General features: G+C 47.4%; 1 protein-coding gene across 1 annotated transcript in view; it reads right to left on the bottom strand.

Moving 5' to 3' along the window:
* Positions 1 to 4,873, bottom strand: part of EBPL (EBP like) — a 313,408-nt gene extending 308,535 nt beyond the window's left edge. Inside the window, exon 1 of the mRNA XM_069639930.1 lies at positions 4,611 to 4,873. Within this exon, the coding sequence (XP_069496031.1) occupies positions 4,611 to 4,772 (162 nt within the window). The 5' untranslated portion in view covers positions 4,773 to 4,873. The remainder of the gene's footprint in view (positions 1 to 4,610) is intronic.
* Between the last annotated feature and the right edge of the window lie 10,888 nt (positions 4,874 to 15,761).

Raw genomic sequence — 15,761 nt, 5'->3', positions numbered from 1 at the left:
TCCCTCACATGGCAGAATGCCCGGCGGTTGGAAAAACCTGTGGGAGGTGTGGACTGGCCGATCATTTCTCGAGAGTATGTCGTGCAGCCATGCCGGTGATGGTGCGAGAGGTCAGGCACGGACATGGACTCCGCGCCAGAGCCAACAGCCCAGTATTGCCCAGGTAGAACAGGGTGAAGTTGAGTCCCATCCGGAAGGAGCCGAAGAGGAAGACGAGGAGAACATCTTTTTCGTCTCAAGCGTGGGAATACTCAAAGGAAAAAGCCGGAGACAGCCGAGATGTGTGGTCGAGATCAACCACTTCCCAGTCCCAGTGCTCGTTGACACAGGCGCCTCTGTCAATGTGATGGCCAGAGGGCATTATGACTCTCTCAAACCCCTCCCAGGTCTGGTCGCACCAAAGGCCCGCATATTTGCTTTTGGGGGTCAGGAACCGCTACTGCTCGACGGTGCCTTCGTGGCAGACGTGGAACATGATGGCTCACAAATCAAGGCTCGATTTTATGTGACCCCGGTGAGCAGCAATACCCTGCTCAGTTACGCAGCTGCGGAGGCCTTAGGTATCGTCAGCTTTGCACACTCCGTCCACCTGGAGGACATTAATGATCTCCTCGACAAATATGCTGCACTCTTCAGTGGGATCGGAAAGATGACGGGGGAACCAGTTCGATTACACATCGATGAGTCAGTGCAGCCCATCGCATTGAAACACCGCCGAGTACCATTCCATTTAAGGGAGCAGGTCGATAAGGAGCTGGACAATTTGGTGAGCCTGGATATCATCGAAAAGGTTGAGGGCCCAACCCCCTGGGTGTCTCCGATCGTGGTGGCCAGAAAGCCCAAGCAACCTGACTCGGTACGCATTTGCGTGGACATGAGGCTCCCCAACAAGGCAATCAAAAGGGAGCGCCATCTTACTCCAACGATCGATGATATCATTGCTGATGTTCAGGGGGCTCGAGTGTTCTCGAAACTGGACCTCCGAGCCGGGTATCACCAGGTCGTCCTTCATCCAGAGTCCCGGTACATAACAACGTTTACCACCCATCGGGGACTATATCGATACAAGCGGTTGAGTTTTGGAGTATCGTCTGCTGCTGAAGTGTTCCAAAACATCATCAGGGGCGCCCTAGCAGATCTGGAGGGCGTCCTCAATATCAGCGATGATATTCTGGTGTTTGCCAAAACCGAAGTGGATCACATGAAGAGGCTCGATAACACTCTGAAACGACTTCAATCGTTGGGCCTCACCCTGCACAGGGAGAAGTGTGAGTTCATGCGCCCCTCTATTGAATTCTTTGGCTTCATATTCAAGGGGGGGGGGTGTCGCCAGACCCGAAGGAGGTTCAGGACATCAAAGCGGCGAAAGCCCCCGAGTCTGTGACGGACGTGAGGAGCTTCCTGGGGATGGCAACGTATTGTGGGCGGTTCATCCCGAACTTAGCCTCGAGGTCTGAACCACTCCGGGCGCTGACCAAGAAGGAGTCACCTTGGCATTGGGGCCCTCTCGAACAGGCCGCCTTTGAGGACATTAAGGGTGCCCTCACAACGGGAGATACTATGGCGTTCTTCGACCCCGCCTTGGAATCGGAGATTGTGGTTGATGCAAGTCCTTTCGGGTTGGGGGCAGTGCTGACTCAAGTGGATCACAGCGGGACTGTTCGACCTGTGGCATATGCGAGCAAAGCGCTCACCGAAACGGAACAGAGGTACTCCCAGATCGAGCAGGAGGCCCTGGCAGTGCTGTGGGGCTGCAAACATTTCCGGCTCTATGTCTTGGGACGTCCAGTGACGGTGGTAACTGACCACAAACCACTGCTTCCGATTCTAGTGGGCTCATCGTCAAAGCCACCAGCTAGAATTGAGAGGTGGATGCTCGCCCTCCTCGAGTATTCAGTCACCCTGGTGTATAGGCCAGGGGCCAACAATGCCGCGGACTACCTGTCTCGTCATCTGGGAGTAGGTGGGGGAGATGGACATGACACCTGCGGAAAAGAAGCGGACAGTTATGTACGAATGGTGGTGGAGGCGGCAACGCCAAATGCGATGTCCCTAGAGGAGTTGGAGGCTGCTGCGGCTGAGGACGAGTGTTTTCGAATCTTGAAGGACACAATGCATAACGGGTCTTGGAAGTCCATCCTCGGAGCTGTGTCCGGGCGCACGCCGGAAGCCAAAACAGCTCTGGAGCAGTTGTGGAAGGTGAAGGAGGAGTTGTCGTTCTCCGACTCAGGGCTGCTACTCCGGGGTGACCGGATCGTCATTCCACGGTCAAAGGTGAGCGATGTGATCAGTCTCGCCCACCATGGACATCAGGGCGCCGCCAAACCCAAGGCGCGGCTCCGCTCGAAAGTCTGGTTTCCGGAGTTGGAGAAAAGGGTGGACGACTTCGTGGCGGCATGGGTATGGTGTCAGGCGGCCTCTCCTCTGCAACGAGAACCTGCAATTGAGGCAATGCCCCGTGGCACGAGGCCCTGGGAGATCGTCCACGCCGACTTTGGCTCAACATCAGTGGGCACTCACTTCCTGGTAATAGTCGATGAACACTCGAGATACCCGGAGGTTGAGTTTGTCGAATCGGTGGCCTTTGAGCATGTGGTGGTGGCGATGGAGAAGATATTTGCGGCCCATGGCTTCCCCCACACTCTATGCTCTGACAACGGATCGCCCTTCCAAAGTGAGCGGTTCTCCGAGTTGATGGAGAGCTGCGGAATACAGCACAGGAAGATCTCCCCCCTGTGGCCCCGAGCAAACGGGGACGCTGAGAGACTGATGCGGACTCTGAACAAAACATTCCGAATTGCTCAGGGGCAGGGGCAATCCTTACAACGCGCCCTCTATCATTTTCTGCGAGTGTACCGCACCACCCCACATGCCGCCACGGGAGTGGCACCGGCAGAAGCGTTATTCAAGAGGTGCCCCAGGGCACTGCTGCCGAAAGTTGGGGAGAAAGAACCAGGGGTCATCGATAGTCCGCGGGTGGAGGCTGAAAGGCGGGTCCGAACGGAACAAGAAAACCTGCGCAGGGGTCTCCGACCTCAAAGACTTGAACCGGGAGATGAGGTCCTTATCCGCAACCGACACCCCCACGGGAAGCTCTCGCTCCCCTATGAACCGGAGCCATTGGATGTAGTGGCAGTGAAAGGATCCATGGTGACGGCCTCGGATGGACGATCTGCTGTCACCCGAAACGTGAGTTTCTTCAAGAAGCTGGGTGATCCACGAACTGAAACCCCACCCGAACCTGATCCACCAGACATGCCTGCTGACGGAGGTCTCTGGGGCGAAGGACCCGAATCCCCAGTCCGGGGAGACGCGGCGGAAGGACGTCACGTGCCGGAGGTAGGCCGGAGGTACCCCCAGAGGGCTGGGCGAGGGAAACCTGCCTACCTCAGCGAATATGTTGTGGGACGCTTGATTAGTGAACTGGGGTGAGAAGATCTGGGTGGATGACATTAAAGGGTTTTTTTTGGGTGTGCAGTAGTGTTTATGATAGATGTGTGGTTTTCTGGTTAATAAAGTTACTGTTAATCTATGTTCTTGTTCCTCCCGGAAAAGGAGGAGTGTGGCGCTGCCCGATGACGGGCTTACGCGGCGGCGTGACGTATCACGCCGCCGCGCTGAGTATAAATAAAGGGGGCGTTCCTGGCTGCGGCAGAGCGACCGGGAAGCCCGAACACGAAGGACTGGTGTCGGCTTGACTCCTTCATGTGGTGGGGGCTTACGGGACCGCGTGGGGGCTCCGACCCGCCCCCAACAGGGCCCAGTGTCCGTTACATGTAATGATGCAACAGGCCTCAACCCTCGTGACAAGTGCAAATTAAGGAGGCGCCAGTTACAGCACTCCTCTACCATGTCCGTGTTTTATGTGCTGCATGCACCTTACAGCAGGACCCTGCAGCACCTCTTCCAAAGGTAGAGCAATCAACCTTTGAAACGTGGCAGTCGGTGCAGATAACGGACCAACAAACAGTTCAAAAGAGCCGAGTTAAGCACGATCCCAAAGAGGAGCTTAATTGTGAACGTTAATTTCCCCCTTTATGACCTCATTATTGAATCTCTTTCTACAATCTAATTATGGAAAGTGAGTATGCATTTTACTGAACATCAATAAGCATTTTTTTTTAAACACTGACACTGCTAAGACTCTTCGCAGATGCGCGATAGAACCGTCAGTGGGATCCTCTGCGTCCAGAGAAAGTATTTCAATAGCCAATACTTTTGTTTTGTGAGGTATTTCATGACGCCGTGTGCAGTCACCTTTGCCAAACTCAAAGCGCTGGGGCCACCAGGCAAACATCGCACAAGACAGACAATGCAAAATACTGTACGCAGACGACAAACAAAAACAGCAACATGGTTTACACTTCTATGCCCTGTTCATTTTTTTTCCCCCAATTCACCCATTTCTATGGGTGTATTGACACAATAGGTGCTCTGGGGGAGTTCGTGGGATACCTCTTGCCGTGCAGGAAGATTGGTAAACAAATGGGAGGATGTAAAACGAAAGGAGTCGTTTAAAAAAAAAATGATCTAGGTAGATGGGCTTTCGTGTAAACATGATGCTTCGTACGGAAATGAGGGAAACCAAAGCACAGTGTGCACATACTTACAAGCGTGAAGTGCACAATGGCATCGTAGAAGAGCCAGACTAGGACCCAGGTGTCCGGAGGAGAGCACGTTTTGCCCAGCCGCTGAGCCAGCACATAGCCCAGGGCCAGCTGTGCAGCGCAGGCCAGCAAAGACCAAACCGTAACTGGGTTTAGGGCCACCATGGCGACGGCTACAGGAGTGCGGGCGCAGCTCGCGCGGTTTCTCTGTCCAGTGCTAGCCTCTGGGAGGGGAGGTAGGCGGTGCCAATCGTCTGGCACCACAGCCTTGTGCGCAGGGAGGCCGCACCCACCGTCACAACAGAGAGTCGACCTAGAGTACTGTGGGGGCGTGCTCTGGAGTCAGGTCAAAGCAAGGACACCCGTGTCCAGCCCTAGAAGACTTTCATATCTTGAACCTCGCTAGTCGCTTTACCTAGAAAATACTGCCACTAACCTCTGGTGTTGACTGCTGAGGTGGGCTGCGCAGGCTGCAATCTAACAGGCAGTAAGGGACGGGATGTATAAGACGTTTGTGTATCTAGAATAGAGGGGAGCGTCCAGCGTGGCCCAACGCCAGAAAATGCTATCTGTCAGAAAATGCTTTGGTAGCAAAATCTGACAGCACTTGTAGAGGCAGATTTTGCTACAGCAGTTTGATGAAGTGGAGCTGTGCCTTCGAGGAATTGCCAATCAAGTGCTAAATTCCCTCTACCTTAGATCCCTCCAGCTCTTTTGCTATATTTTGGGACTTTGAACTTTTCATTTTCAATGTGTTTTACTTTTGTGTTCTTTGGATATGGAGTTTTAAAATAACTCCATAGGCATCATCTTTTTCTGTGTGTCACAGCACCTTCAGTGCAGTGGCACAGGAATGTATTCCAGACTTCTCAAGGTTTAAATACCTTCTCTGGGACTGACTATTGTCTCCCAGAACATGTAAAGTTAAATTAACTTTGCTAGTCTCTTTAAAATTACAGACCCAGCACACCCTTTCTTCCTATAGAGTGCTGGAGGGGTTGCCTAGCATCCCCTAAGTCAAAACACTCATGTAACAGTCAAATGTTACCCTTTCCTTCTTTAAGTGTCAGGGGTTTAGATCAAACTACCATGATTTTTCCCGACCCCGAACAACGGTAGCTAAAAATCGTGTCAGCCATGTTTTTCAATATGGCGCCCAAGACCTATCTGTAAAAACAGACTCCGGTCAACTTTTTTCACCATTTCTTTTAGGAAAGGTCCTTCTTGCGTTTGTCTCTGCGCGCCAAACCAGGTTTGGTCCCTTTGTTCATTGGCCTTTGGTGGGCTTCAATGCTGAAGCCCTCCATTGGCGCCTGAGTGTGTCTGGGGTGGACAGGATGTGAGGGAGGTGCCCGAAACTCCCTGTGCTTAGTCTCCTATAAGTGTACTCTGGTGTGATTGGCCAGCTGGCTGTCCGGCAAGGACTGTGTGAGTGACAGCCAGGCTGGAATGAATGGGAGAAAACTGTTTAAAAGCAGGTCTCTGGGACTTTGAAAGCAGAGTCGAACACTGGAATGAAAGAACCGAAGACGAGCTGAAGGAAGAGAACTGCTGCAACTCCTGGACGACTGGTGAAGCGCTGCTGCAGGTCCGAATTGCCTGAAACTCCCATCGACAGAGAAGCCCTTCACTCACACCTTAAACAGACATTTTGCCAAGCTTGTGGCCTCATTCCTGTGCAGTGCAGGAACCTCCCGACATCCTCCTTCTTGTCCCCACAACAGAAGCTCAGGAACAGCGAGATCTGCCAGGAACAACTGCCTCAGCTACAGCTCTTCTTCACTTTAAAGGTACTGTGCAAACGTGGTCCGGAAATCTTTTCGGCCACAGTATGAAACTTTCCCAACTTCGAAGGCTTGTCCTTCCCTAAACATTCGTCTAACTTTTCGCCTGACCAAATTCTTCTAAGATCCGTTGCAAAGACTTAACCGTTCACTACCAGAACTTTGCTATCCTATACAAAGACTCTGAACCATTGACTTTGGCCCAGGCCTATGACCTGAATTGCTGGTTGTAGTTTACTTGAACCCTTTGCCCTGCCTATGAAAGTATTTGTGCTATTTGATTCTTATAACCTTGTCTTTTTTACCCCTTTTTTAAAAGTATCTGAAGTGCCATTTTGCTCCCAGTTCAGGGGAGCTGAACTTGTTCAGTAACTTATTGGTTGTGTATTTGTAGAATATTAGTAGAGGATATTGAGCTGCTCTTGCTAGTGTAATGTTTTCAAACTGACTGTGTAAATAAATGTATATTCTTTTACTAAGGAACCTTGAGTAAGTGTTTGTTTGACTCACTGTATTTGTTAGTCCTATGTGTAACTTGTTCTACTGCTCACTCAACTCTTGAGATAAGTCTGGCTGCTCAGCCACTGCTACCACATAACTGTGTAGTACAGGCTTGTACCAAAGGTGAAATTGTACTGACACTTGTAGTCTTAATTGCATGTAGTGTTCCCCAAGGGTACTGCATGTGATTCTGCCTAACAACCACCATCTCCTGTCCTCTCACCCGACGCTCTCTGCCCCCAGGATAAGTCCACCCCAGTACTGCCACCTACCTTTTGGGTCATTCGGCCCATGAAGTGTTTGTGTCAGTGGATGCCTTTGCTGCTACTTTCTCTGCTCCTCCTATGCCTACGGCTGACTCACACTCTGACACAGCCCTCTCTAACCTGCATCTTTCCATCTCCAACACTCTGGACATCCTTGCCCCGGTCATGAGAATCCATCTTAAGCCTACCCCCAAGTGCAACTCTTGGAGAGTGGGGGGTGGATCTCCTCTGCAGGTGCCTCTCTCTGGAATAGCCTCCCTGCCCCTCTCAAGCTTGAGCCAGACCACCTGAAGTTCGGGAAGTAGCACAAGATCTGTCTCTGTCTCCCCCCCTACTTGTCTGATGTGCTGACTGGTGTCCTGGCTGCCCTTAGAGTCTCACTGGGTACCAGACTCCTCCACGACCAACCACCCCTGCACTGCCCCCCAGCCTGCCATGCATTTTGGGGCTGTAACTGTAACCCTACAGTTCCCTGCCTCCTTGCACTTCCCCAGAGCCGCACACTGCCTAGCTAGACTTACTCAGAGCTATTGCTGCCCTAATTACAATCTCCCTTTCCCTCTCCCTGGCACTTCCCCCTTCTCCCTCTCCCCTCCCCAAACTTGCGTTATCACATTTGCACAATCTGAATGTCACAAGGTCTAGTAATATTGTTTGTTTGTCCTCCCTTTGACTTCCCTCCCTTGTCTTGTCACGCCTAGAAAGACTTGTGTACTGGCGCATTATAAATGACTTCTATTTTCTGGGTGGGGTCCGTGGCATACCCCCCTGCCAGGACTTTGACACCGTTCATCCACTCTTATGAACCTTGGGGTTATGCTACTTCCCCAAATTCCACTTCTCTCTACTTGTATTTTCAGTTTTCTCCAAGTACTGGGATTATCAAGATTCGAGTTCCTTTTCGGGGTCCCATGCATGTGGGTTGGTGTTGGCGTCCTGTTCAGGGTCCCCGGGAGGGTTGGAGTCTTGGTTAGATGTGTCACAAACCCACCCTCACCAAACTCTGATGTTCGGGCAGGGAATAAGAATGAAACATATAATCAGCCTGAGCTAGAAGGGGTGTCTTGCCCGACCCATGTAGTGGGATGCTAATGAACCTGCTACATTAGTACCTCAACACCTACCTTTTTTTTTTTAAACTTTATTTGGAACATAGTGCAGAATACATTCCATAGAGTCTTATATCCTACTGTGTTCAATTATCACATCTTCCAGAAATTATAGCATTCATATTCACCAGCATATCTCACTTTCAAACATTTACATTTTTCGTGTCCGTCATTGATCCAGCCTTTGTTTATTTAAGTATTCACGGAAAAGCTCCCAAATGTCCTAGTGTATACAGCTTAATGGAGTAAGTTCAACATAGGCCTCCTCACATTCATTGAGATATGTCATTTCCCTGATCCACATACCAATATTTGGAGCAGTTCCAGACTTCCATCTCTGCAATATGCATTTCTTGACTTCCAGACAACCCAGGTTGAATAGGCGTCTTAGTTTAATAGTAGTCTTCCCGATATCGCCAAAGAGGTATTTCGAAGGAACAGTGTAGGGGGGATACCTGTGCATTTTTTACAGGATGTTAGCAACCTCTTGCCAAAATCAAGCGACCCGAGGGCAGCCCCAGTGCATGTAAAGTGCGTCGGCAACCACTGCGTTACATTTGGTACAGCCGCCATTAGCGGTAGGAGCAAACCTAGCAATCTTTGCAGGGCTATAGTGCAATCTGTCGAGTATTTTGAATTGGATAAGCCTGTGTTGATCATTAAGGGATAGTGATACCTCTTTAGTAAGGCGACACCAGCTGGACCACTGTACATCATCGACGGGAGTGCCCAAATCTGTTCCCCATCTCTCTCTAGCCCTCTGGGGTTGGTTCATTGTTTCCTGACATTTCTTATACAATCTAGAGACCAGCCTTCTGGGACTCTCGCCTGTTACCACTATGCCCAATAACCCACACTCTTCAGGTTCTATTGGAAATTATGGCCATCGTCCCCTGAACGCTGCATTTATTCTGTAGTATTGTAGTGCTTTGATGGAACCAGTGCCCAGTTTTGCAGAGAAATCTGCATATGTGACAAAAGAGCACTCAGGGAATAGGTCATGCAGCATCAAAGTGCCCTTGGGGTACCACCCCCTCTGTATAGCTTTATCTTAAGTAGGGGAGAGGCCCCAACAGTTCCACAATGGGATCGCCCCGACGTAGGCTCAGTAACGTTCAGCCTTTTAAATATTCTGGCCCAGGCGTTTATGGTTGTGTGCACCGGATCTAACAAGCAGGTGAAGGCATGGTGATTTGCTAGGACAATTGTGCGTATGTTGGCCGGGGAGGCATTGTACTCTCCCAGGCCCGTATGTAGTGGGGGATCCTGAGGGGAGTACCAGTGCCCGGCGTACTGCGCCTGGGCGACTTCGTAGTATAATTTGAAATCTGGAGCCTGTAGTCCCCCTTGTTCATATGGTCTGGTCATGGCCTCCCAGTTCATCCGTGGCATGCCAGTTCCCCAAGCGAACGGCACTGCCAATGATCAGTTTATCGAAGAATGTGCGTCCCAGCCAAACAAGTATATTAGAGAAGTAATATAATGCTTAGGTAGCACTATCATTTTTAATAGGGACAATCTGCCGTATAATGAAATAGGAAGCCTAGTCCATATGTTTAATTAATCATTCAGTGTTAGCATATTTTTTTTGTGGTTTTCATTCAAGAGAGAACAGTGTTGACGTGTAACTATTACGGCCAAGTATTTTATTTTATCCTGGGCCCAGCAGAGTCCCACCAGATCTGGAGGGCTGGAAGGGGAGAGGTAGCCTCGTTCAAAGGAAACAATTCAGATTTCAACTTGTTAACATGATATCCCGGGTAGTGAGCGAATTTGCAGAACTCGTCCAGAATTGGCGTGAGATTTGTGGTTGGGGTTCTAATATAGATCAACGAGTCGTCAGCATATAATGATATGATGTGGGCTGGGCCGTCATACGTAAGCCCCAATGTATATGCTTGAGATGCATAATACATGCAAATGGTTCTATGGAGAGTGCAAACAGCAGCAGGGATAGTGGGCACCCCCGTCTGGTGCTACGTTCAAGTAGAAACATAGGGGAGAGTGTGCTCCTGGTGCGGACTCTAGCGGCTGCGGAGGCATAAAGCAAACAAACGCATTGTATGTAGAATTCACCCAACCCCATTCGGCGCAGCACAGAGAACAGATACTGCCATGACATTGAGTCGAAAGCCTTCTTTGGCGTCTAGTGAGGCCGCCACCATCTGAACATTCAGGTTGAGTTGAGAAATAATGCCGAACAGTCGACGTAAGTTAAATGCTGCTGACCACCCAGGAATGAACCCAGAATGGTCAGGCAGTAGTAGCTTGGACATGTATGGAAGGAGTCTAGAGGCCAGGAGCTTAGCGAATATCTTTGTGTCCGAGTTTATTAGGGATAATGGTCTATATGAGCCCATCTCAACAGCGGGTCTATTGGGCTTCAACAGCACTGTAATCACCGCCTCCGATATGGAAGGGGGAAGCCTGCCAGTTTGGGACGATTCTTACCAGATGCGCAGTAAGTTTGGGGCAAGAGTGGGACCTGATTCTTTATACAGCTCCACACCCAGGCCGTTGAGACCTGGGGTCTTAACAGACGGAAGCGATTTTATGGCTTTGAGTATCTCATCAGTGGTTAGCGGCTGGTTGATGGCCTGTCGGGTCTCAGCTGAGAGCTTTGTAAGTGGTATCTCATCTAGGTATGATTCGAGTTCAGTGGGCGTGCAGCCGTCAGAATTGGAATATAGGGCTTCATAGAATTTGTGAAATTCTTTGTTCACTTCAACAGGAGTATTTAGAGTAGCTCCGGTAGGACTAAGGATTCCTGAAATGTGTTGCCCCCTGCTTTCACTTCTGACCGCGTTCGCCAATTGGCGCCCCGATCTATCAGCCTCGCTATACTTCCTAGCTCATACAGGGTAATATAGCAGCTGAACCTCCTTGGCGGCAAGCTCACTGAATCTCAACAGGTTCCCTTTTATGCAACCCAGGCGTGCGCGATCCTGCATGATGCCGTATTCCATTTCCAACTTTCTGAGGTCATCTTCTACCTGCTCAATTCGCTTCTTGTCTCCCTCAGAGCCCTGGATGTCATGGAGATGCCTTGCCCCCTTACCCATACCTTAAAGGTCTCCCAGACTGTACCTTGTCGCTGCACTGTCCCATAATTTCTCTGAAAAAACTCCACTGCCCCTCGGTGCAGCGTCTCAAGAAAGAGCGGGCCCGCCAAGCAAGCAGAGGGCATAAGCCAGAGCGGGCGTGTAGCAGCATGTTCGCGCCATTTTAATGTGAGAGTAATGGGGGAATGATCTCAGATTGTGCAAGGAAGTATTTTGCAGTCCTCTACTCATGGCATGAATGTAGTTGGTATTAACCAGTAGTCTATTCTTGAGTGTGCATTGTGGACTGTAGAGTAGAAAGTGTATTCATGTGAGGTGGGGTTGCGGGTGCGCCATGCGTCTATCAGGCCTAGATGTTTGGTCATGTTCAGCAACATCCGGCCCGCACTACTCAAGTCCCGTTGTACTATGGACAAATCCAGAACCACACAATCTAATATTAGATTAAAGTCTCCTCCCCGAATGACTTGCAAGTGGGGGTTCCCAAGTAAGATATCCAATATTAGGCCGTAAAACTGGGGATCATCTATGTTAGGGCCGTAAGTGTTTACCAATGCCGTATGTACACCAGCCAGATATCCCCATAGGATAACATATCTGTCCTGCGGGTCGATGCTGCGCTTGGTCTCTTGAAATTATATGGAACAGTGTACTAGTGTCATTACCCTCCCCCCGTGCCTGTGACGAGTATGTAGTGTAGCAACGCTGTGGGCCCCACGCCTTGGCGAATGGGTCATTTATGGACACCATGGCGTGCGTCTCTTGTAGCATCACCACTTTAGAGGTATGAAAAAAGGTGGGGTAACTAGTTTATGTGTGTGCCGAGACTCCAAGTTACTATGTTGGTGATTAGTTATAACTGCCTTGACTATATGGTAAACAGAAGGTGGTAGCTGCAATTTTAAGTGGAACTGAAGGGCTACCCCAGTCCCAATGCAATGTTATAAAAAAAAAAAAAACAATCGTTCGGCTAGTACGTGCTTTACCCTCCTTTAATATTTTCAACAATTTGTTTACTTAAAGTAAAAGAACACTTAACCAGAAATTGCCCGAAATACTATAGTGATTTATTTATGCATGATTGTAAAACACAAAATTAATTACTTCCAAAGATGACAAGTGCAAATATCTCTATCATAAATTACTTCATATATTGCCAACAGTGCTGTACCACTAAGGTACCAATGGTTGCCAACACGTGTTTTGACTCTCTGGGTCCTCGTCAAGGCACAAAGTCTCACACTACAATAGTGAATGAAGGTCACCTATATCAATATTGAAAACAAGAACCTGTACAATTAAATAACAAAAGAGGGAGGGGAGGGAAATGGGGGGGGAACAGTTAATAATGGACTCAAATTACTGATTACATGCTTAACATACATAAAAAAATTACTTTTTAAAAGGTCAATTTTCACCTATATAATTATATTCCATTCCACTTGGAAGTTTTAACCATTGTCAAAGGAGGCCTAATTTGCGGTTTTTATATATTGCCAATATATTCCCTTCTGAGACCATTAGCTTCTGGCTATTAGTTAACCAATATCATCTTGAGAAAAGTTAAAGCCAAAAAACACACATTTAATTCGAAGGTGTAAAGGAGCCTGCTTCAGCCCTCAGTTTCCACAGTTAAGGCACATCAGAAAGAATTATTGTTAGTAAGTGTACCCATGTACTGGCTACTGATTCTAAGCCACTTGATAATGGACAAACAAAAAAGTAAATATTATTCATATAGTTTCATGAAATGCAGTTACCTGTCGCTGAAATATTATCAAAGACTGCTTGTATGATTGGAAAGGGGGACTATGCCTCATTCATTTGGACTTCGCTTATTTGCTTTATGGTTTGCAATCTTGCTGATATTTTCTTACGGTTTGGCGATGTAAATGGTTGCGATCCTCAACTGTGTGAGAACATTTTTTCTTGTGTTACTATTAAAATAAAGCCGTAATGGTTAAACCGTACTGTTTTGCCCATGAACAAATGATTTGGTGGCAAGTGATATTCTTACCAGTCTGTAACTGTGTCTAATACTCTGCTCTGTTAATTAGCTTGCTTGAATGGATACATCCAAGCAGTTCACGCTGCTAGATTGTTTCAACGCCCCGTGGCACTTTAACTGAAGTATGTTCGGTGCTGCAAAATATAAACATGTAATCCGATTTAAACTAAAAGAAGTGTATTTGCTTTGGCATTAGGTATTCTCTCATTCTTGTGTGTCGCATGCAACTTACCTCTAATCCGTCCTTGATAGTAACAATTCCATCCTCCGCATAATGCAAGTGCTCCACTACGTCTCTGGCAAAGACTAGATTGTTAGTACTTCATTGTTTAAATACAGCCCGTCACGTTAGTCATGTGATATATCACATGACCAACATGAGTCGCGCAAACCGATTTGTGACATTAAAGATAACAATTATACCTACAGCGTAGCAATTAATAGGAGTGCCTCCTTAAGTGTCATATTGGTGTCAGACTCTGTCTGCAAATCGGTCAATTCTTGAACAGTTTGAGTTGAAGGATTTGAGCTAAGAAGTTTGTAACACCCTGGTGTGGATAAGTGGTCATTGCCCATTCATATGTAGTCATGCCCATTTAAAAAAGAATGATGTTTCCTCCTTTATCGGCTTCTTTGATGGTAATGTTGCTGTCTTGAGCTAGTTCGCGTAAAGCTGTTCTTTCCATGGACGCTAGGTTATGTGTTTTGCTTTTGTAACCTCTAATTTTCCCATCTATATGATCCTGAATATTGTTTGTGACAGCTTGATAGAAGGTATCTAACACATTTTCTGTCGTTGGTGAAAGCATGAATTGAGATCTTAGATGGTATTCTTGCATGTCTATATTCCTCTGATGTATTCTTAACTCCTGTTGTATTTCTGCCACTGATCTTGGAGTGCCGGTTTCCAAAGACAGTAATAACTGGGTGTTCTTAATATCTGCAATACTCAACATACTTAGAGGTTCTTGTCTAGTCGTCAGTTGATACATTTCTATTTTGTTGTGAAATAATTTCTTCAATTTTAGTTTTCTTACAAATTTGTATAGGTCTATTTGAACGTCTATCATGTCTGATGTGGAAGTGGGGGCAATCGAAAGGCCATGATTCAAAAGTGTGATTTCACTTGCAGAAAGTTGTCTGTCTGAAAGATTGATAACTACATTTTCAGAATCGATTTGTCCATCTGGTTTCTGGTGCTTGACCTTGTTAGTCTTGTGTTGGTGCTGGGTTTTGTACCTGTGCCTCACTCCTCTTCCGCTTCTTCCTCTGAAGATGTTTGGGTGTTGTGATATTGGGCCCTAAAGGGGCTCGAAATCTGACTTGACTGCAGAATTGTAAGTGGTCTGATGTCCCTTTTCATATCGTCTGATTTTGGCCAGAAATCCTATTCTATTATGTTTTTATCTTGGGCCAGTGGTAGAATCTTCTAACTCTGTTATTGTTGCATTGTCTCTTTTGGACTCCGCATCTGACGTTACTGGAGCTCCTGTCAGTGTCTTCACTGTGTTCAAATCCATGTCATACTTTGACTGAAAAGTATACACTCTGTCACTATTGTAATCCCATTCATCTCGGTAACATTTTGGGAATTTTCTCAATTTGACTTCATCCTGATATTCTTTCAATAAAGAGAGTGCATTTTGTCATAATTTTTAGCCTTGGTGGTTTCTACATTGTTAATCTTTTCAATTTCTGTTTTGACTATGTCTATCTCTTTGGTGACATGATAATGTTATCACTCAGCATGTGCAATTAATAACTTGATCATTCTTTCAGAGCTGAGGGTGATATTCTCTTCCTACTGAACTGCCAAGTCATGGTCTTCAGCATTTGTGAAATCCGGAAATATCAACATTTTTAAACCACATGGTATAATGTTGTTCTCTAAGTAGTTCTTGAGAGATGCTTGTTCCCAACATTTATTTATTTCACGTTTACTGAGTCGTTCTAATTTAACAAATTTATTAGCAAGTGACTCTGGAGCTAAATTTCTATTTTTGAATGCATTACTATAACTGCCCCGTGGAGCGAAAAGGGCTGCTTGGTCCTCTTCCCTCTTAAAAAGATACTCAGCCAGTTGATAAATCAGTGTAGTCTCGCTGCACCACACTAGAGACAAAGAAGGTGGGGTAACTAGTTTATGTGTGCGCCGAGACTCTGATGGTGATTAGTTATAACTGCCTTGACTATATGGTAAACAGAAGGCGGTAGCTGCGATTTTAAGTGGAACTGAAGGGCTACCCCAACCCCACTGCAATGTTATTAAATAAAACAATGGTTCCACTAGTATGCGTTTTTTGGCTTTAACTTTCTCAAGATGGTATTAGTTAACTAATGGCCTGAAGCCAATGGTCTCAGAAAGGGATATATTGGCAATATATAAAAAGCGCAAATTGGACCTCCTTTGATAATGGTTAAACC

Source organism: Ambystoma mexicanum, chromosome 7q, assembly GCF_040938575.1.
Source record: "Ambystoma mexicanum isolate Mex_15411 chromosome 7q, UKY_AmexF1_1, whole genome shotgun sequence".
Lineage (NCBI taxonomy): Eukaryota > Metazoa > Chordata > Amphibia > Caudata > Ambystomatidae > Ambystoma > Ambystoma mexicanum.
Note: the sequence above shows the minus strand (reverse complement) of the source record. Positions and strands in the feature narration are given on the sequence as shown.